The 17,643-nt window shown below is 45.8% G+C and overlaps 1 protein-coding gene across 7 annotated transcripts in view; it reads right to left on the reverse strand.

Moving 5' to 3' along the window:
- grip2b (glutamate receptor interacting protein 2b) overlaps window positions 1–17,643 on the reverse strand; it is a 216,285-nt gene that overhangs the window by 112,414 nt on the left and 86,228 nt on the right. For 6 of the 7 annotated variants that reach the window (XM_068051431.1, XM_068051430.1, XM_068051429.1 and 3 more), the window contains exons 5-9: window positions 11,085–11,171; window positions 9,878–9,953; window positions 9,240–9,385; window positions 2,677–2,824; window positions 406–575 (exon numbers count right to left, since the gene is read on the reverse strand). In XM_068051431.1, coding sequence (XP_067907532.1) covers window positions 406–575; window positions 2,677–2,824; window positions 9,240–9,385; window positions 9,878–9,953; window positions 11,085–11,171 — 627 coding nt within the window. Of the gene's footprint in view, window positions 1–405; window positions 576–2,676; window positions 2,825–9,239; window positions 9,386–9,877; window positions 9,954–11,084; window positions 11,172–12,705; window positions 12,865–17,434; window positions 17,503–17,643 lie in introns of those variants that run through there. The other variant, XM_068051432.1, reaches the window with a different exon arrangement.

Below are 17,643 nucleotides of genomic sequence, written 5' to 3' on the forward strand. Positions count from 1 at the left end.
AGCTGAAATCAGCTGACTCGGCACAGACCAATGATCAAACCTGGAACCTTTGGAGCTGGAGTACCACCAAGGGGTTTTCTCCCACCAAACTAGCAGGAGATCCCAAGGGGAACTTCCAGCCCTGTGTGATTTGTGCAGCTCAAATTCTGACTGGATGTAAGATCTTGCACATTTTCACTGAATGCCTCTGCTGATTTTGTTGATAAGTTAAACTACAAACAAGTAAAAATTAACATATTGAATCTGTGCCACTGTTAAATTCTCGTTTGCCCCTTCACTCGACCTTCTGGCACCAGTGCCCGTCGGCTGGACTCCCTCCAGTGCAACCTTGTGAAGTGACCCCATAAAATGTTTTGAGCCTCTTTATGATCTAGTTTTGACATGTTAAAGGGGAATAGATGGTACCTTGCTCTGCCGGTTTCAGTGGCAGTCTGCTCTGGTGCACTGGCAGGATCTCCAGCTTCACGTTGTCGGAAGTGCTGGTCAGGAGCTGGGTAGCCTCCAGAACGGTGCAGTGCTCAGTGCTCATCCCATCAATGGACAAGATGTGGTCACCAACGTGCAAAGCCCCACATCTAAAACAAGAGCATAAAAAAGTCATTTCAAAACTCTTTATTCACCAGAAATAGAGGAAGTTGATGGATCTGATCTGATAGGCTTTCGTGCTTATGATTTGTATCAATCTAAAATAATTACATTTTTGATACATTTGTATAATTGCAACAGTGCAGCTATATTTTCAGACTAAATTCCATTGCATCCTGTTTTAAAACATGAAATTAACAATGTTGAATTGCTATTTTTTATCTCCTTCCCCTCTCGGTGTCCCTCTCTCCCCGTACCTATCTGAAAGGACCCCATGTCTCTTTCAATGCCAACCAATGGCTAGTGCATGAGGTGCTGAGCAAGGTCAGAGAGTGATTTAAAATCCTTATCCTTGTCTTCAAATCCCTTCATAACCTCGCCCCACCCCCTGTCTGTTACTCTCCTCGTGCCCTGCCCTCCGACATCCCTCTGTTCCTCCAACTCTGGCCTCTTATGCATCCCCCGCCCACCCCCTTCACTCCACCACTGCTTTCAGCTGTCTAGGCCCTAAACTCTGGAATTCCCTCCCTAAACCTTTCCACCTCTCTACCCCTTCTTTAATATGCTCCTTAAAACCCATGCTTTTGGTCACCTGCCCGAATATCTCGTGAAAGGTCGCTATCAATCTCTGTCTGATTCGCTCCTGTAAAGCACCTTGGAAAGTTTTTCTATCTTAAAGGTGCTATATAAAAGAAAGTTGTTGTTGTGCACGACTCACCTCCCAACACCCCTCCATGATGGCCTGGCTGAAGGAACACACTGGGGAAGGAGTCACAATCTTCCAGCATTCCTTTTACAGCAGCACACCCGTTAGCCACCCTGATTTTCAGTGTGCCTCATCTCAAACCGTCAACACAATGGCTGGAATTTTCCCAGCTTTTCCTTGCGGGAATTGACAGCACAGACTGAAATGGTGTGGTCTTCAACCAATAATGCTGGGTATGAAGCTGAGTGCAACGGTAGCCCTCCTACCCCTTCTGTCTTTACAGTCAGCTCAGTAAAACTTAACCTTTTTTGGTGACAGCCTCCAGCAATCCCGTTAACAGCCTTCGGTTTGGCTGCTGCTCACCTGAGAAAACTGACCACAGCAAACAGGGCTCATGCTGCAGTCAGTGGCAATCCACTAGCGGAGAGTGGCCTGACCGAATCTCTAACCCACCATAAATCTACAAATGGTCTACGGCAGTGTTTATATTCCATTCAAGACCCTTCCCACTCTAATTACATCTTCCCACTCAGCACCCCCTCAACCCTCTATTCCCTTCTCCCCAATATACACATTAAGCCTTAACAGTATCAAAGCTATCTGATTTGACCCCTGCATGTGACAGTGAGCTCCTTATTCTCACTGCCTTCTAAGGCCCACAGGAAATTGATGAGATGAAGCAGACATAGAGGAAGCAAGGTTCTCAGCAACCCCCCCCCCCCACCCCCACCACAGACAAGCTGTGACTCTGTGACCAATGTGTATCTCAGGAACAGAGCCACTTGTGGAGTTCCTCGTTCAGTTAGGATTATCATTATCCAACCATGCCAAGAGAAAAAAGAAAATCCTAGTGTAATAAACAAAAAAAGACTTCCATTTATGTAGTACCTTTTATGACCTCAGGACGTCCCAAAGCGTTTTACAGCCAATGAAGTACATTTGAACAGTCAGCACTGTCGTAATGTAGGAAACATTGCAGCCAATTTGCGCACAGCAGGATTCCAGAAACAGCAATGTAATAAATGAACAATCTGTTTTAATGATGTTGGTTGAATATTGGACAAGACACCAGGGAAAACTACCCTGCTCTTCTTTGAAATAGTGCCATGGATCGTTTGTATTCACCTGAGAGAACAGACAGGGCCTCAGCATAACGCCTCATTTGAAAGACGGCACCTCTGACGGTGCAGCACGCCCTCAGTACTGCACTGGAGTGTCAGCCTAAATTTTTGTGTTCAAGTCTCTGGAGTGAGACTTGAACCCACGACCTCTGACTCAGAGTTAAGAGTTCAACCAACTGAGCCACAGCTGATCAACCCCGAATAACTGAGCCGGTTTTCCCTATCTGAGATTCCTAGTTAAACAAGAGGGGGCAAATTGAGTACCTGTCCACAATGCTGGCCGCTTTGATCTTGTCGAGGACAATGACTTGCTTGTTGTGATGTGTCCCGCTAGACAGCGATATTCCCAAAGTGCAGCCTGGAGTTTTTGTGATTTCCACCAGTAAAGGGCCGGAGGCGTTGAGCACGGAATCTGTAAGACAGACTAGCCATCACCAAAACCGCAGGGCTGCCTCTATCAAGTGTCTGTCCAAATCCTTCCAAATGTGACCCCCACCCCCCGCCCAATCCATCCATCAACATACAGTCCAACCTAACAAAATCCAAGGATCAATGAGGTACAGTTACTAGCTTTTAATGTAATATTGTTCATTGACACATATCCTCTGCTTTATTATCCATAAATTTCCACTCGACTCAGACCCTCCTAATCCTCTTCAATCCCAAGGCTGCAGGGTTCTACCAAGCAATATGCACCCACCAGTGGAATAGCAAATTAGTTCTGCTTTAACTTAACCTTGCAGCCCCAGAGGAAGAAACACTATGAACACAGATGCTGGTCTAATCGAAGAGGGAGGATGGTCTATATATAGAGTAATAGATAACTGTCAGTGAGTTACAGCATGGTATCTAATCGAAGGATTCGGATGGTTTCTATATAAAATAATGGATATCCAGGAGTGTATTACAGGCTAGAACCTGATCGAGTGGATGAATGGCTTATATATGAAACCCACGTGATTCAAGGGGCAGTTGTTGATGGAAAGTCATCGACCTGAAAGATTAACCCTGTTTCTCTCTCCATAGATACTCCCTGTCCTCCTGAGTATTTCCAGCATTTTCTGTTTTTATTTCAGATTTCTAGCATCTGCATTATTTTGCTTTTGTACTGGAGAAGCTGGGGTTGTTCTCATTACAGCAAGAAGGTTAACAGGAAATATGGTAGAAATGTTCAAAAATATGAACAGTTTTGTTGGAGTAAATCAGGAGAAATCAGTGGTAGAAGAGTCGATGCTCAAAGGTCACAGATTTAAGGCAATTGGCAAAAACAAATGAGGCAACATGAGGAAAAGAAAATTATGCAGTGTCTGGAATGCATGGCCTGAAAGGGTGATGGAAGCAAATTCAGTAGTAACTTTCAAAAGGGAAACTTTGTAGGGATATGGGACTGATTGGATAGCTCTTTCAAAGAGCCAGCACAGGCTCAATGGGCTGAATGCCCTCCTTCTGTGGTTCTATATATAGAATAATGGATGCCTAGAAGTGAGTTATAGACTGGAATCGAATTGAGGGGTTCAGATGATTTATATATAGAATAAGGCTACTCGGGTGTGAACTACAGGCTGTAATTTTAAGCTTTAGTTCATTATTTGAACTCTGAGACTGGATTATTATTTTAATGTCTCTGCACAGTTTCTGCTGTTGGTTATTGAATCCACTTTAGTTTCTTTGCTTGCTGGTTTGGCAAAGGGAGGGGAGCATCCTGTTAATGTTCTTTCTTTCTTTTGGGCCTCCTTATCTCGAGAGACAATGGATACGCGCCTGGAGGTGGTCAGTGGTTTGTGAAGCAGCGCCTGGAGTGACTATAAAGGCCAATTCTGGAGTGACAGGCTCTTCCACAGGTGCTGCAGAGAAATTTGTTTGTTGGGGCTGTTGCACAGTTGGCTCTCCCCTTGCGCCTCTGTCTTTTTTCCTGCCAACTACTAAGTCTCTTCGACTCGCCACAATTTAGCCCTGTCTTTATGGCTGCCCGCCAGCTCTGGCGAATGCTGGCAACTGACTCCCACGACTTGTGATCAATGTCACACGATTTCATGTCGCGTTTGCAGACGTCTTTATAACGGAGACATGGACGGCCGGTGGGTCTGATACCAGTGGCGAGCTCGCTGTACAATGTGTTAATGTGCAGATGTAAAATATAGCTCATGTTGCATGGTTTGAGAGGAAGCAGCAACTGAGCGGGAGGCAGTCAAATACACGAATGGATGCTACTCTCTGAGCATAATGAAGCTTCTTTTAATTAGCATACTTTTAATTGACTGCAGCAGAAACAGAACCACTTGACTGCAGGCAACACTAGGAGAGCAGAGCACGCAGCCGCGGAAGGCGAGGGGAGCACATGCTGCCTGGAAGTATTTGTCCAAGGACAGTGTTTGCTAACAACTGTTCAAAGTCATAGCAGAGAAATGGATTGCCACTGCTCAGCCAAGGGTTTTAATTGGAGGAGGAGAGCAAGGTCCATCATTAGCCCTTTACCAACTAGCGTTCAAATAGTTATGAAGAACTTTTATGGAAATTGGACATCATTTTGCTTTTTCCTATTTCTGCATTTTTATTTAAAGAAACTGATCTGATCTCCAGTGGCATTGCTCAAGGTTAGTCCGTGGTTTGGAGCACAGATATGCAGCTAAGCTGGAGCTATGCATCACCTGACCTGTCCATATAAGACTCTATAATGCAGCTAATTGTCACTACAATTGTGGCTCAAAATGTTAATTACAGGTCAGTAAATTGTTTCCAAACTTCAGAAACATGGTCAGAAGAACCCCAGAAGAAATGATTGGCTTTTGTTCTCTAATTTAACTTTACTGCGCATCTGTAACAAAGTTACAATAATCTTCATAATAGGGTTGTTGGGGTACATCAGGTTGTCCAACATATGGCCTGTGGGCCAGGATAGAGCCTGCCAAAGGTTTCCATCCGGCCCGTTGATGTATTTCAGAGATGAGAAATTTCCCATCGGCTTCTTTTTTCAGACTGGCTTTTTAAAAAAAAATCGCCCTGAGTTTCACAGCTGACAGGTGCTGGAGCAGTAACAGTGGTTTCCAAACTTCGGACAGATTTGGGGTTTTCCAACTTTCTTTTAAAGGCTGTTCCTGCTCCCAACACCTGTCAACTGTGAAACCAAGGCAATCTTTTGAAAAAAACTGACCAACCACAAAGCTGCTGTGCTGAGTGCTCCAGCTCTCTGCAACTGTCAGAGAGATAGAGAAGGACAGAGAGAGAGGGGTGGGGGGAAAGCAGGGAAAAAAGAGAGGGAAGAGAGAGAGGGACAGAGAGAGTGAGATGGGGGACAGACAGGGGGGCAGAGAAAGAATGAGAGGTGGAAAAGAGAGAGAAAAAGAGGGGAGGGGAAAGAGAGAGGGGGGACAGAGAGAGGGGGGCAAGGAGAGAGAGGAGGGACAGAGAGAGAGGGGCAGAGAAGAGAGAGAGTGAGAGGGGCACAGAGAAAGAGAGGGGATAGAGGGATGGGCAAAGAAAGAGGAGAGGGGAAGAGGGAGAGAAGGGGGCACAGAGAGAGGGGGCATAGAGATGGGGGGCAGAGAGAAAGACTAAGGGGGTAGAGGGGTATGGGCAGAGAGAGAGGGAGCGGGGGGGCAAGAAGAGAGAGAGAGGGTGGTGTAGTGAGAGAGAGAGCGGGGTAGTGAAAAAGGGAAAGGGGGCAGAGAGAGAGAGTGAGAGAGGGGGGGAGAGAAAGAGGGAGAGAGAGAGAGGGGGAAGACAGAGAGAGGGGGGAGAGAAGAGAGAGAGAGAGAGGGAGAAAGGGTAGAGCGAGGGGGCAGAAAGAGAGAGAGAGGGGTAGCGAGAGAGCGAGAGGGGGTAGAGGGGGATAGGCAAAGAGAGAGGGAGCAGATAGAGGCGGGCAGAGAGCGAGAGAGGGCAAAGATAGGGGGGAGAGAGGGGGCAGAGAGAGAGAAGGGGTCAGAGAGAGAGAGGAGCAGAGAGAGACAAAGGGGGAGGCAGAGAGAGGGGGCAGAGAGAGAGAAAGGGGGCAGAGAGAGGGGGGCAGAGAGAGGGGGCAGAGAGAGAGAAAGGGGGCAGAGAGAGGGGGGCAGAGAGAGGGGTGCAGAGAGAAAGGGTGCAGAGAGAAAGGGGGCAGAGAGAAAGGGGGCAGAGAGAAAGGGGGCAGAGAGAAAGGGGGCAGAGAGAGGGAGCAGAGAGAGGGGGCAGAGAGAGACAGAGAGGGGTCAGAGAGAGAGGGGGCATAGAGAGAGCGAGTGAGAGGGGGCAGAAAGAAAGAGCGAGGGGGTAGAGGGGGATGGGCAGAGAGAGAGGGGACGGGGGGCAAAAACAGAGAGAGGGCAGTGTAGTGAGAGAGAGAGAGAAAGCGGGGTAGTGAAAAAGGGAAAGCGGGCAGAGAGAGGGGGAGAGTGGGGAGAGAGCGAGGGGGAGAGAGAGAGAGGGCAGAGAGAGAAGGGGCATACAGAGAGGAAACAGAGACAGAGGCAGGCAGAGGGAGAGAGAGGGGGCGGGCAGGCAGAGAGGGGTGGCAGAGAGAGAGCGCGGCAGCGAGAGAGAGAGGGGGTAGAGGGGGACAGGCAGAGAGAGGGGGGCAGAGAGAATGGGGCAGAGAGAGAGAAGGGGTGAGAGAGAGAGAAAGAGGAGCAGAGAGAGACAAAGGGGGAGGCAGAGAGAGGGAGGGGGCAGAGAGAGATAGGGGGCAGAGACGGGAGGGGGCAGAGACGGGAGGGGGCAGAGAGAGGGGGTGCGGAGAGAAAGGGGGCAGAGAGGCGGTGCAGAGATGAGAGAGAGAGAGAGGGGGCAGAGAGAGGGAGAGAGAGAGGGGGGCAGCGATGGGGGGTGTAGAAAGAGAGATAGAGGGAGTCAGAGAGAGACAGAGATGGGGTCAGAGAGAGAGGGGGCAGAGAGAGAGAGAGGTGCAGAGAGAAAGGGGGCACAATGCAGAGAGGGGGGAACACGGGGACAGAAAGTCTGAAGGAGGTTAAGATCACTCCTGACAGATGGACATCTATCTGGAAAACTCCACATCGCTGCAGCAAGTGTGCGGGCAAACATTAACTACTTGTGCAAGCTAAAAAAAATGCTAGGTTGTTCACTAAATCAGTCTCCAACATAGCGATGAAAAAGTAAGTCAATAAATTAATCTCAATTAAAGCCAATTCAGAAAAATGCATCTTTGTTGTTGTTTTGATTAACAGTAAGATAAATTTTTAATGCCTTTATCTTTCCAAAATTGCCTCATCGGCCTCCTATGTAAGACAAAAATTGTAGTGTGCCCCCACGTGAAAAGGTTGGACACCCCTGGGGTACAGTATCATAGACTGTTTTTTGGGGTATATTTTCATAGACTCCTTGTTGGGGTACATTATAATAGATTCCTTGTTGGGGTACAGTATCATAGGCTGCTTATTGGGGTACAGTATCACAGGCTCCTTGTTGGGGTACAGTATCATAGACTCCTTGTTGGGCTACAGTACACCAGTCTCTTGGTTACAGTACAGTATCACAGGCTCCCGGTTTGGGTACAGTATCACAGGCACCCATAACTGTTCAGTCCCTCACCCCAGTGAAGTTGATGTCTGAGGTGGGACAGTGAGCGTCTGCCAACTATTTTCGCCTGGAGACTATCACAGCTGAACCTGACCTTGTCTGCCTGATCATCAGTGGGACCATGAGGGAAAAGATTGATTCCTGATAGTAATTATTGTCAAAGTCACCAGAAAAAGTCTTTGGGCAGTTAGCAGTAACAGGCTTTCAGGGCAGGAGAACAATTCAGGATATAGATCTGCTTCTCAGCACAGACAACTGATGTTTGAGGCAAATCAATTAAAAAGTTAATTGGGTTAAAGTGTGATTGCTGTGCTCCCTATAATGGGATCTATGTCCGTGTAAAATAGAGCAACTGCAGGAGCACTGTAATCATTGCATATGGACAAAGGGAGGGAGAGTACAAGATTAAGGGAAGCTGCAGCAAGAACTACAAAGGCACCTTGAGAGATGGCAGAAGGTGTTCGGGAGGAACGAGGGAAGATTAAACAAATCAATTGTATAGTTGTATCTCAAGCAGATGTTGCAATTACACCATAGCAGGTAGATGGGACAAAAGGTATTTTCTCAATGTAGCTAATGGAGATTGAGTTTTTGGGGAGGGAAGAACAAAGTTCCAACTTAAGTAACGTGTCAACCATACCTCTGTGGGCTGATTTACATACACCGGAAAAGAACTGAGCTTCTTAATTTGGCTCAGATTACCTGTAAACAGTGTAAGTCTGTGATTCAGCAGTTTAAATCAGCTTCTCTCTCTCGCTCACAGTGTGGACCATGGCTCAGTGGTAGCACTCTTAGCCGGAGTCCAGACACTTGAGCACATAATGCAGGCTAACACATCAGTACAGTTACTGAAGGAGTGCTGCACTCTCCGAGGGGGAACCTTCTGGACACATCTTGAAACAAGACACAAAAGAATAAATCCAAAAGAGATTGTAGAAAAAAATGATTTTACCGACCAGATGAAATCATGGAGTCAAAGAAAAGTGTGTTCAAAGTACAACTGAATGCTGGCTAAGAATATCAGAGGGATAAGCTTTGACAAGGCATTGACCTTTCCTTGTCCTTGACTGCTGCTGTGTAAACAGTTGCTCTCACATCCCAGTCCCTTGTTGATATCAGGTCGACACTTTGTACACAGAAGCTGGACAGTTCTCTCTTTTGTTTTGTGATCAGATTGTATGGCACGTGGCTTGGAGAATATTCTGATGATTTAGCACCAAACCTGATTTTGGCAGCACTCTCCAATGAGGAGAACCCGAGAAGATTCACTTTATCTCCAAAATATAGCTCCATCAGCAAGGTTCCACACTCCTTACCCATGATGTTGACGTCATACTCGATCTGGTAGATGGCCTCCTGCCCACACTGTCGCAGGATGTTGAGGGCCTCTCCATGACTGACATTGTGAAGTGGAATCCCATCCACACTCAATAATCTGTCCCCAACTTTCAACGTTCCCTCCCTGCAAACACACAGAGAAAAATTATTACTTTTTGTTTTCATTTCTTTTCTGCCTTCTCTGACTGAAAAGGCAGACCGGAAAGCTGATGCTAGGGCACCTAGTTTATAACTCCAACACTGGGAAGCATCTAGAAAGGATGGGGAGCAATCTCAACTGCGTTTTTCTTTCTCAGATAGCAGTCTTGCCATCTGCTTCCTGCCCTGCCCACAATAGTGTGTGGCTGAGGTTAGGGGGTTCAGTGTGCATGGGGCAAGGGGGACGGTGGGGGGGGGGGGCAGGGTGGCACGCCCTTTAGCTTTCCACTATTTGTACCACTGTAACAATTGACAGGCATCTCAAAACAATAGACTATAAAGTAGTACAACAATGGAAGTTTGAAGTAATGTGTGCATCTAAAAGCAATGAGGGACAACTACTTTGCTTTAGAAACCTCTCAAGTTGCCAGTTTTTATCCTTAACAAATATAGAAATACATGATGCAGCATGCATTACCTATCTGCAGGTCCACCATGCCTCACGTGGGTCACCACTAATGCACGAGACTTGTTCCAGTCTTCATGGGCTCCACCTGCAACACAACATCCATTTCCTCAGACATTTTTTTCCCGCTTTACTGAGACAATCTCCTCTTCTCACATCTGGTGGCCTCTCCCCCCCATGGCACAGAACATGCCTGGCTGAGGAGATAGGCAGGCATATCATCTCCTCAGAAGGCCCCGATGAAGTTGTTCTACCACCAGCTGTTTGGAGTTGAGCAGGAGGGGTCACAGAGACATTCTCTTTCTGATATCCCTCCTCTTTCAGTGAGGAAGAAACTCTATGTAGCACTTCCTGACAATGGCATGGCTGAGATCAGGAAAATGGCAAGTGTGATTCCACAATCTATTGCACTGAAGCACAGCACCATCCCGGCAGGAGAGGGTTTAATGCCCTTCCCCTAGACTCCCGCTAGTCACTAAGTGTCAGCCTTACATCAGTGGTAGCATATATTCACCTCTGAATCAAAGGTTGTGGGCTCAAGCCTCACTTCTGGGATAGTGCCAGTTTGACTCTGGAGGTATTGCTCTTGCCTCAAAGTCAGAAGGGTGTGGGTTCCACTTTCTCACCATGAGAGTTTAGCATGTAATCTAGGCTGGCACTCCAATGTAGTACTGAGGTAGTGCTGCACTGTCAGAGGTGCTGTCTTTCAGATGAGATGCTAAACTGAGGCCTTATCTGCCCTCTCAGGTGAATATAAAAGATCCACAGCATTATTTTGAAGAAGAGCAGGTGTTCTGCCTGATATTTATCCCACAACCAACAGCACTGAAAGCAATTTATCTCATTGCCGTTTGTGGGAGCTTGCCGTGCCACAATTTGGCTGCTGTGTTTCCTACATTACAAAGGTGACTGCACTTCAAAAGTACTCCATTGGCTGTAAACACTTTGGGAAGTCTTGGAGTTGTGAAAGGTGCTATATAAATGCAAGCTCTTTCTTACTAACCTATCCATGTCGTATCATGTTTGCCAAACACTTTTTTTCTAAGGGCACATCCCTTTAATTACCGAGTAATGGAGGGTTTTTGCTAAAATGAACAGGACCCCTCCTGATCCACACTGAACAGTGATTTATTCCACTGGCAGCCTGAATTAGATGATCACCGAAAGCAGGAGAAAATAAGGGAAGAGGGAAAACAATGAAAATAACAAAATGACTAACCCCTCATCACGAAGCCAAAGCTGTTCCCTTCTTTGTAAAGTGAGATCTCAATGGTCTTTGGAATAATTCTGGAGTTGCTATCTGGAACTGGAATGAAAATATATAATTTTTTTTATTATACAAGAGAATCTGTTACAAGGAAATACATCTTTAACCAGTCTGGTGCTGAATCGTACAGACCATGAAGGTGCCAGGTTTAATCCTCGGCCAAAGCTCACAGTTAGGGTGGCAGTAGATGTTAACTTTGGCCTACATCTGGACTACAGAGATGAACTAAAATCAGACAAGGTTCCTTCTGTTGATTGATATCCAGTAACTCATGCTAGAAATGCACATATATGGACATCAGTTGAAGACAGGACCAGGCTGAATTGTGACGTCCCTCTTGTTTGGCACTCAATGTCAAGGCTTACTTGAAATGGCCACTTGAGAGAGGTATCAGAAGATGGCCAACACCCATGGAACTGTATCCAAGCTTGAGTCTGTGTCTTCAGGAGACAAAGCAAGGAGATATTTGTAATTAATAGAGAAATACATAAAGGTTACAACACAGAAACAGGCCATTTGGCCAAACCTGTCCGGGTCAGTGTTTACCCTCCATGTGGAAAAAGTGTCCTAATTACATTTACTCATCCTGCTCCCATATCCCTTCAATTCCTATTCTTCATCTACCTATCCAATCTAACGTTGAAAGTTGACATAGTTTTTGCCTTAACTACTTACCCAGGAAGTGAATTCCACAGCATCACAACATTCCATATGGAGCAGTATCTCCGGCTCTCTGTTCTGAATTGTTTACATTTAATCTTGCATCAATAGCCTCTCATTGTAGAGCCTGCAACTACTGGAAATGTCTGCCCATCTTTTCAAAATTATAACCACTTTTAACATATCGGCCTGTAATCTGCATTGATCTTGTGCAAAAAGATCCAATTTTTCAAGGCTTTCTTTGTATCTATATTTCATCATACCAGGCAGCATCTTAGTGAATCTAGAATGCAAGACAGTTAAGCCTCTCTGCCAAGGTTATATCTCTTGCCCTTAACTTAAATAATAGATAATCAAATACTCTGAAGCTAATCCCTACGTCATGCACCTGCCATGCCCTAAATCGGGGCAGCAAGGGGGCAGACCCACGTATCATAACCAGTAAATGAATGGGCATGTGTGGTTAAAATGCGTTAGGGACAGACTAAATACTCATTACCCACTATGTCCAACAACACTGTCACTTTTCATTTACAGTAGACTGTTCCCACATTTATACAGGAAGTGATCTCACACAACACTTTCACGGTGTCCATTTCTGAAGTGTGATCTGGGGGCTTTTAAATTTACAATAGGATGTTTTTTAGGTGCACTGAGGAAGCATTTCTTTCACCCTGACACTTTGCACAGTCAGACTTTCAGTGCAAGATCTGGAATTGCACTTCTAATGTTTTAATGTTCCTGCTGCCATATTTTCATTGAGCCAACTAAAGGTACCGTGCAGATGTTTGTCCAGGATCCTCAGGTGGAAGTAGAGCTCCTGCAGGTTCATTCTTCACAAAATTCATATACACGCCATAGGACAATGATAGCATGGGCTGCACTTGCCAACACAGATTTACAAATTCCCTACCTCGTAATTATAGAACCCACTGCTAGCAACTTGCTCTTGAGTTGGACATTGCACTGGAGGTCAGTCAGTTCCATTTGGATCTCATGTCGTCCACGGCGAAAGTGTTTCAAATATCTTCAGCTTTAGTGCGCTGTCGGGGAAACCTTTGAAGCCATAATCCTACCACGTAAAAGTGAAGCAGGCAATTAATGTAGCACCTGACAGGAGAAGTGACAGCTCAACATTAGCTTCTACAGAACAGAAGCTCAGTTTTGGAAATTGTGTGCAAGGTTGAAATGCTCTGTCAGGACATTGTCACGGTCAGCATCCCCCCACCCAGCACCACCCCCATCCACTTGCAGCATGTTGTTCAGAATGTTCAAGTAGTCTCTGAAGGTCCAGCAGCCAATGTCATGGGAGTTCTGGCAGGAACCTTTCTTCATGCTCTATGGATTTCATAACGCAACTGAAGTTGAGTGCAAGCGACAACGGAGCCAGTGTACGCCATCCTGGGCCAACATGTTCTTAGAGAACAGGCCATCCTAGACTGGGTATTGTGTAACGAGAGAGGAATAATTGACAATCTAGTTGTGCGAGACCCCTTAATATGATAGAATTCTTCATCAAGATGGAGAGTGACGTAGTTGATTCTGAGACTAGAGTCCTGAATCTTAGTAAAGGAAATTATGAAGGTATGAGGCACAAGTTGGCTATGACAGATTGGGAAACGTTACTTAAAGGGATGATGGTGGAAAGGCAATGGCAAACATTTAAAGAGCGCATGAATGAACTGCAACAATTGTTCATCCCTGTTTGCGCAAAAGTCAAACGGGAAAGGTAGCCAAACCATGGCTTACAAGGGAAATTAGAGATAGCATTAGATCCAAGGAAGAGGCATACAAATTTGCCAGAAAAAGCAACAGACCTGGGATTGGGAGCAGTTTAGAATTCAGCAAAGGAGGACCAAGGGATTGATTAAGAAGAGGAAAATAGAGTATGAGAGTAAGCTTGCGGGGAACATAAAAACTGACTGTAAAAGTTTCTATAGGTACGTGAAGAGAAAAAGATTGATGAAGACAAATGTAGGTCCCTTCCAGTCAGAAACAGAGGAATTTATTATGGGGAACAAAGAAATGGCTGACTAACTAAATGCATACTTTGGCTCTGTCTTCACAAAGGAAGACACAAATATCATACCAGAAATGTTGGGGAACACAGGGTTTAGTGAGAGGGAGGAACTGAAGGAAATCAGTATTAGTAGAGAGATGTTGTTGGGGAAATTGATGGGACTGAAGGCCGATAAATCCTCAGGGTCTGATAATCTACATCCCAGAATACTTAAGGAAGTGGCTCTAGAAATAGTGGATGCATTGGTGGTCATCTTCCAAGACTCTATAGACTCTGGAACAGTTCCTACAAATTGGAGGGTAGCTAATGTAACCCCACTATTTAAAAAGGGATGTAGAGAGAAAACAGGGAATTATAGACCAGTCAGCCTGATGTCAGTAGTAGGGAAAATTTTAGAGTCCATTATCAAAGATTTTATAGCAAAGCACTTGGAGAACAGTGGTAGAATCGGACAGAGTCAGCATGGATTTAAGAAAGGGAAATCATGCTTGACAAATCTACTAGAATTCTTCGAGGATATAACCAGTAAAGTTGATGAGGGGGAGCCAGTGGATGTGATTTATTTGGACTTTCAGAAGGCTTTCGACAAAGCCCCACATAAGAGATTAGCATGTAAAATTAAAGCGCATGGGATTGGGGGTAGTGTATTGCGATAGATAGAAAATTGGTTGGCAGACAGGAAACAAAGAGTAGGAATAAACAGGATGTTTTCCGAATGGCAGGAAGTGACTAGTGGGGTACTGCAGGGATCGGTGCTTGGACCCCAGCTATTCACAATCTATATTAATGAGTTAGATGAGGGAATTAAATGTAATATCTCCAAATTTGCAGATGACACAAAACTGGGTGGGAGGGTGAGTTGTGAGGAGGATGCAGAGAGGCTTCAGGGTGATTTGGACAAGTTGAGTGAATGGGCAAATGCATGGCAGATGCAGTATAATGTGGATAAATGTGAGGTTATCCACTTTGGTAGCAAAAACAGGAAGGCAGATTATTATCTGAATGGCTATAAACTGAGAGAGGGGAATATGCAACGAGACCTGGGTGTTCTCGTACACAAATTACCGAAGGTAAGCATGCAGGTGCCACAGGTGGTAAAAAAGGCAAATGGTATATTGGCCTTCATAGCGAGAGGATTTGAATACAGGAGCAGGGATGTCTTGCTGCAATTATACAGGTCCTTGGTGAGGCCACAGCTGGAATATTGTGTGCAGTTTTGGTCTCCTTATCTGAGGAAGGATGTTCTTGCTATAGAGGGAATGCAGCGAAGGTTTACCAGACTGATTCCTGTGATGGCGGGACTGACGTATGAGGAGAGATTGAGTCGGTTAGGATTATATTCGCTGGAGTTCAGAAGAGTGAGGGGGGCACTCATAGAAACCTATAAAATTCTAACAGTTGACAGGGTAGATGCAGGAAGGATGTTCCCGATGGTGGGGGAGTCCAGAACCAGGGGTCATAGTCTAAGGATATAGGGTAAACCTTTCAGGACTGAGATGAGGAGAAATTACTTCACCAAGAGAGTGGTGAACCTGTGGAATTCGCTACCACAGAAAGAAGTTGAGGCCAAAACATTGTATGTTTTCAAGAAGGAGTTAGCTATAGTTGTTGGGGCAAAAGGGATCAAAGGGTATGGGACGAAAGCGGGAACAGGTTATTGAGTTGGATGATCAGCCATGATCATAATGAAAGGTGGAGCAGGCTCGAAGGGCCGAATAGCCTACTCCTGCTCCTATTTTCTATGTTTCTATGTTATATTTGGGTGTTTAGCAAACTCCTACAGATTACCACCCTCAGCTGATGAATCAGTACTCCTCCATGTAGAACACCACATGGAAGAAGCACTGAGGGCTGCAAGGGTACAGAATGTACTCTGGGTGGGGAACTTCAGTGTCCATCACCAAGAGTGGCTTGGTAGCACCACTAATGACAGAGCTGGCCGAGTCCTGGAGAACGTAGCTGCAAGACTGGGCCAGTGGCAGGTGGTGAGAAAACCAACTAGGGAAAAACCCACTTGTCCTCATTCTCACCAATCTACTTGTCGCAGATGCATCTGTCCATGACAGTATTGGTAGGAATTACCACCACACAGGCCCTGTGGAGATGAAGTGCTATCTTCATGCTGATAACACCCTGCATCATGTTGTGCTAAATGGGTTAGTTTCAGAACAGATCTACCAGTTCAAAACTGGGCATCCATGAGGCACCGTGGGCAATTAGAAGCAGCAGAATTGTATTCAACCACAATCTATAAGCCTATGACATGGTATATCCCTCACTCTACCATTACCATCAAGCCAGGGAGCCAACCCTGGTTCAATGAGGATTGTGGGAGAGGATTCCAGGAGCTGCACCTGACATACCTAAAAATAAGGAGTCAACCTGGTGAAGGTAAAACAAGGGACTCCATGCATGGTAAACAGCGGATGCAAAATGCTATAGACAGAGCTTAGCGATTCAACAACCAGCTGATCACATCAAAGTTCTGCAGTCCTGCTACATTTGGTCAGGAATGGTGGTGGACAATTAAACAACTAACCAAAGGAGGAGGCTCCACAAACATTTCCATCCTCAATGATTACGGAGCCCACCACGTGAGCACAAAAGACAAGGCTGAAGTGTTTGCAATTATCTTCAGCCAGAAGTCCCAAGTGGATGATCCATCTCAGCCTCCTGCTGGGGTCCCCATCATAGCAGTCTTCAGCCAATTTGATTCACTTTATGTGATATCAAGAAATGGCTGAAGGCATTAGATACAGCAAAGGCTATGGGCTCCAACAACATTTCAAATGTAGCGCTGAAGTCTTCTGCTCCAGAACAAGACCCGCCTCTAGCCAAGCTGTTCCAGTACAGATACAACAATGGCATCTTGCCGACAACGTGGAATATTGCCCAAGTATGTCCTGTCCACAAAAAGCAGGACAAATCTAATCCAGCCAATTACCACTCCATCAGCCTACTCTCAATCACCAGCAAAGTGATGGAAGGCATCGTTGACATTGCTATTAAGCAGCTCTTACTCACCAAAATCCCACTCACTGATGCTCTGTTTGTGTTCTGCCAGGGCCACTCGGCTCCAGACCTCATTACAGTCTTGGTCCACACATGGACAAAAGAGCTAAATTCCATATGTGAGGTCAGAATGACTGCCTTTGACATCGAGGCAGCATTTGACCAAGTGTGGTATCAAGGAACCCGAGTAGAATTGGTGTCAATGTGAATCAGGCTGAAAGTTCTCCACTGGCTGGAGTTACACCCAGCACAAAGGTCTGTTGGTTGTTGGAGGCCAATCACCTCAGTCGCAGGACATCACTGCAGGATTCCTCAGGGTAGTGTTCTAGGCGCAATCATCTTCAGTTGCTTCATCAATGACCTTCCTTTCAACATAAAGTTAGATGTGTGGATGTTCGCTAATGACTGCAAAACGTTCAGTTCCATTCCTGACTCCTCAGATACTGAAGCAGTCTGTGCCCACATGCAGCAAGGCCTGGACAACATTCAGGCTGTTAAGTGACAGGTAACATTCGTGCCACACAAGCGTAAAGAAAGAAACCCACATTACAGGAGATGCAATGGGCTGCTTTTCACAGTGGTAATTCTGTACATGATTTAGAGCATTTACCTTTTGAGGTTCCCCGAAAACTTCTCCAAAGCAGTGAATTCTTCTATTACATTAAAGGAGTAATCCCCTCCTCCCACTTATATGAGCAGGTGATCACTGTTCGTATTGTTGGTCCTTTTTACGCAGGCAGGTCATACCACATCAAACCCTGGGCCTCTCCATCAAGTTGTTCTGTGATGTCCTTCTACAAATTTTCCACTCTTCGCTGC

This window comes from Heterodontus francisci, chromosome 19, assembly GCF_036365525.1.
Source record: "Heterodontus francisci isolate sHetFra1 chromosome 19, sHetFra1.hap1, whole genome shotgun sequence".
NCBI classification, from domain to species: Eukaryota; Metazoa; Chordata; class Chondrichthyes; order Heterodontiformes; family Heterodontidae; genus Heterodontus; species Heterodontus francisci.